Source organism: Nicotiana tomentosiformis, chromosome 8 (assembly GCF_000390325.3).
Source record: "Nicotiana tomentosiformis chromosome 8, ASM39032v3, whole genome shotgun sequence".
Classification (NCBI taxonomy): Eukaryota; Viridiplantae; Streptophyta; class Magnoliopsida; order Solanales; family Solanaceae; genus Nicotiana; species Nicotiana tomentosiformis.
The window spans coordinates 88900682-88903650 of record NC_090819.1 but is presented as its reverse complement, the minus strand read 5'-3'; the positions used below and the strand labels follow the sequence as shown (position 1 = coordinate 88903650).

Genomic DNA, 2969 nt, shown 5'->3' with positions numbered 1-2969 from the left:
CAGAAAAATCCAATTGGGACAAAAACTGGATGAAGGAAAAAAGAGTGCAGCACATACTTTCAGTATCAACAAATATCTTCAACAACAATACCTTTGGAGGTGAATCAAGTTCCAATTGCTTGGTAATTTACTCCATCTTAATTTTCAACTAATATTAACCTTTACTTGTTATAGCTGAAATCTGGTAAGGTTCCTCCCACGTCAGTCCTAGCTTTTCAACATTGACTTCTCGGGTACTTTTAGTTACTTTTCGCAAAACCAAATTTCCAACTTTAAAGTATCGAAGATTTGCTCTACGGTTATAGTTTCTTTTCATCCTTTGCTTTTGTGCCACCATACTTATATATGCTCAATTCTGACGCTTCTCAGGCAAATCCAGCTTAATAAACATTGCTTCATTATTCGCCTCCTCGCTTTCCTGGGAATACCTTATGGTCGGTTCCCCGACTTCTACCAGTATCAATGCTTTTGCACCGTACATAAGTGAAAAGGTTGTTTCTCCCATGCTTGACTTCGCTGTTGTTCGATATGCCCATAATACTCCTGGTAGCTCTTCTGGCCAATTGCTTTTAGCATCCTCTAATTGTTTTTGAGGTTTTCAATTATGACCTTATTGGTTGACTCTGCTTGACCGTTAGCGCTTGGATGATTGGGGAAGATGTGATTCTTTTGATATTTAATTCTTCCAAAAATTTTGTGACTTTGGGACCTTTGAGTTGTGGCCTATTGTCACAAGAAACTTCTTTTGGTACCCCAAATCGGCAAATGATATGATCCCAAATGAAATCATTCACTTTTAGCTCCCCAATCTTTTCAAAAGCACTTGCTTCAACCCATTTATTGAAATAATCAGTTAGAATTAAAAGAAACTTTACCTGCTCGGGCCCTTGAAACAAAGGACCATCTATGTCCATTGCCCATTTCATGAATGACCACGTTGACACCACCGAATGTAGGAGCTCTGTCGACTGATGCACTAATTACGTATGACTTTGACACTTATCATATTTTTGTACAAATACCTTCACGTCTTGTTCCATCAGGGGCCAATAGTAACTGGCCATTACCAACTTAACACCAACAAATCACCGAAATGATTTCTGCAAACCTCTTTCGTGAACTTCTTTCATCACATAATCAACCTCTGATGTCCCTAAACACCAAGCCAATGGTCTTTGAAATGGCCTTCGGTATAATTGACCATCAACAAGGCAATAACGAGCAACTTTAGTTCGTAGTGCTCGGGAAGTTTTAGGATCTTCAGGCAATTTTCCATGCCTTAAATATTCTATAAACTCATTTCTCCTACCCCAAATTAAGTTGGTCGAGTTAACTTCACAATATTCATCCACGTCTAGTACCGAATGCAATAGCTGAACAACTGCACCAAAATCAGCTCCTTTTATTTTTGTAGACGATCCTAAATTGGCCAACGCGTCTGCCTCCACATTCTCTTCCTTGGGATATGAATTATCGTCCACTCCCTAAGTCGGGAAGTTAATACTTGAACTTTATTCAAGTATTGTTGCATGCGCTCCTCTTTGGTATCAAAGATTCCATATATCTGGTTCACTACTAGCTGGGAATCGCATTTTACTTCAATCACCTCGGAGCCTAGTCCCCGAGCTAATTCATGTCCTGCAACCAAAGCTTCATACTAAGATTCATTGTTAATCAAAGAAACAGTTCTAATGGCCTGTCTCAGGATTTCTCCCGAAGGAGTGATTAGTACTATCCCGAGACCGGAACCTTTTACATTAGGGCTCCATCTGTAAATAAAGTCAATACACCAGAACTCGTTTTCGATACGAAAGCTGCTTTCTTAGCAATTAAAGACATCATACCGAGACTATAATCAGTCACAAAGTCAGCCAAATCTTATGACTTAATTACAATCTAAGGTTTATACTCGATGTTGAATTCACTAACTTCAACCGCCTAGTTATCTAATCGACCCAATAATTCAGGCTTATGAAGGACGCCCCTCAAGGAAAAAGTCATCACAACGGCCATGTGGTGACATTGAAAGTAGGGTCTAAGCTTCCGAGAGGCGACTACGAGAGCTAGATCCAACTTCTCTAGGTGCGGATAACGTGTCTCCGCTCCCGATAAAATTTTACTAACATAAAAAATAAAAAATTGTGTACCTTCCTCCTCTCGGACCAGGACTACACTCACCGCAACTTCCAATACTACTAAATAAATTAATAATTATTCACCCTCTTTCGGTTTGGACAATAGCGGATGGCTATATAAGTACCTTTTTAGGTCTTTCAAATGTTTGCTAACATTCTGAAGTCCATATGAAATCATTTTTTATCTTTAAAAGCGAAAAAAATAATGGCATTTCTCCAAGGACTTTGATATGAATCTACTAAGGGCCACCAACCTGCCAGTCAATCTTTGCACTTTCTTTATACTTGTCAAATGATCAAGGATATCTTCTATGGCCTTAAGCTTGTCAGGATTCACTTTAATTCCTCGTTGTGAGACCAAGAAGCCAAGAAACTTCCCGGAACTATCTCTAAAAGCGCATTTTTCAGGATTGAGATTCATGTTGTGTTTTCTCAGAATATCAAATATCTCTTGTAGATGAGCCAAATGATCCCCTGCATTAAGAGACTTAACTAATATATCATCAATATAAACTTCCATGATTTTACCAATTTAATATTTGAACATCTTATTAACGAGCCTTTGATAAGTGGCTCCAGTGTTTTTAAGCCCAAAAGACATCATATTATAGCAATATATCCAAAATTTGTGATAAACGAGGTTTTTCTTGATCCTCCGGGTGCATTCTAATTTGATGATAGCCGGAATACGCATTAAGAAAACTCATCAATTCATGCTCGGTCGTAGCATCGATTATTTGGTCAATATTTGGCAACGAGAAAGAATATTTATGGCATCTCTTATTTAAATCCTTATAATCTATACATATTCTAAATTTATTCTTCTTCTTGTGA

The 2969-nt window shown here is 38.1% G+C and overlaps 1 protein-coding gene across 1 annotated transcript; it reads right to left on the bottom strand.

Annotated features, from left to right (window-relative positions):
* Positions 1-349: 349 nt before the first annotated feature.
* Positions 350-2655, bottom strand: LOC117276515 (uncharacterized). Its single transcript, XM_033655839.1, has 4 exons — positions 2390-2655; positions 1685-1769; positions 1109-1484; positions 350-579 (listed from the first exon to the last, which is right to left on the bottom strand). The coding sequence occupies exons 1-4, from the start codon at positions 2653-2655 to the stop codon at positions 350-352; spliced, it is 957 nt and encodes a 318-aa protein (XP_033511730.1).
* Between the last annotated feature and the right edge of the window lie 314 nt (positions 2656-2969).

Excerpts from the sequence above, each read along its gene's own strand:
- LOC117276515 (XM_033655839.1), bottom strand. The coding sequence starts at position 2,655 with ATGGAAGTTTATATTGATGATATATTAGTTAAGTCTCTTAATGCAGGG. Across the intron at positions 1,485-1,684 it reads TGAGACAGGCCATTAGAACT|GGAGTGGACGATAATTCATA; the intron begins GTTTCTTTGATT and ends TTCCCGACTTAG. Across the intron at positions 580-1,108 it reads GAAAGAAGTTCACGAAAGAG|AGGATGCTAAAAGCAATTGG; the intron begins GTTTGCAGAAAT and ends AAAAACAATTAG.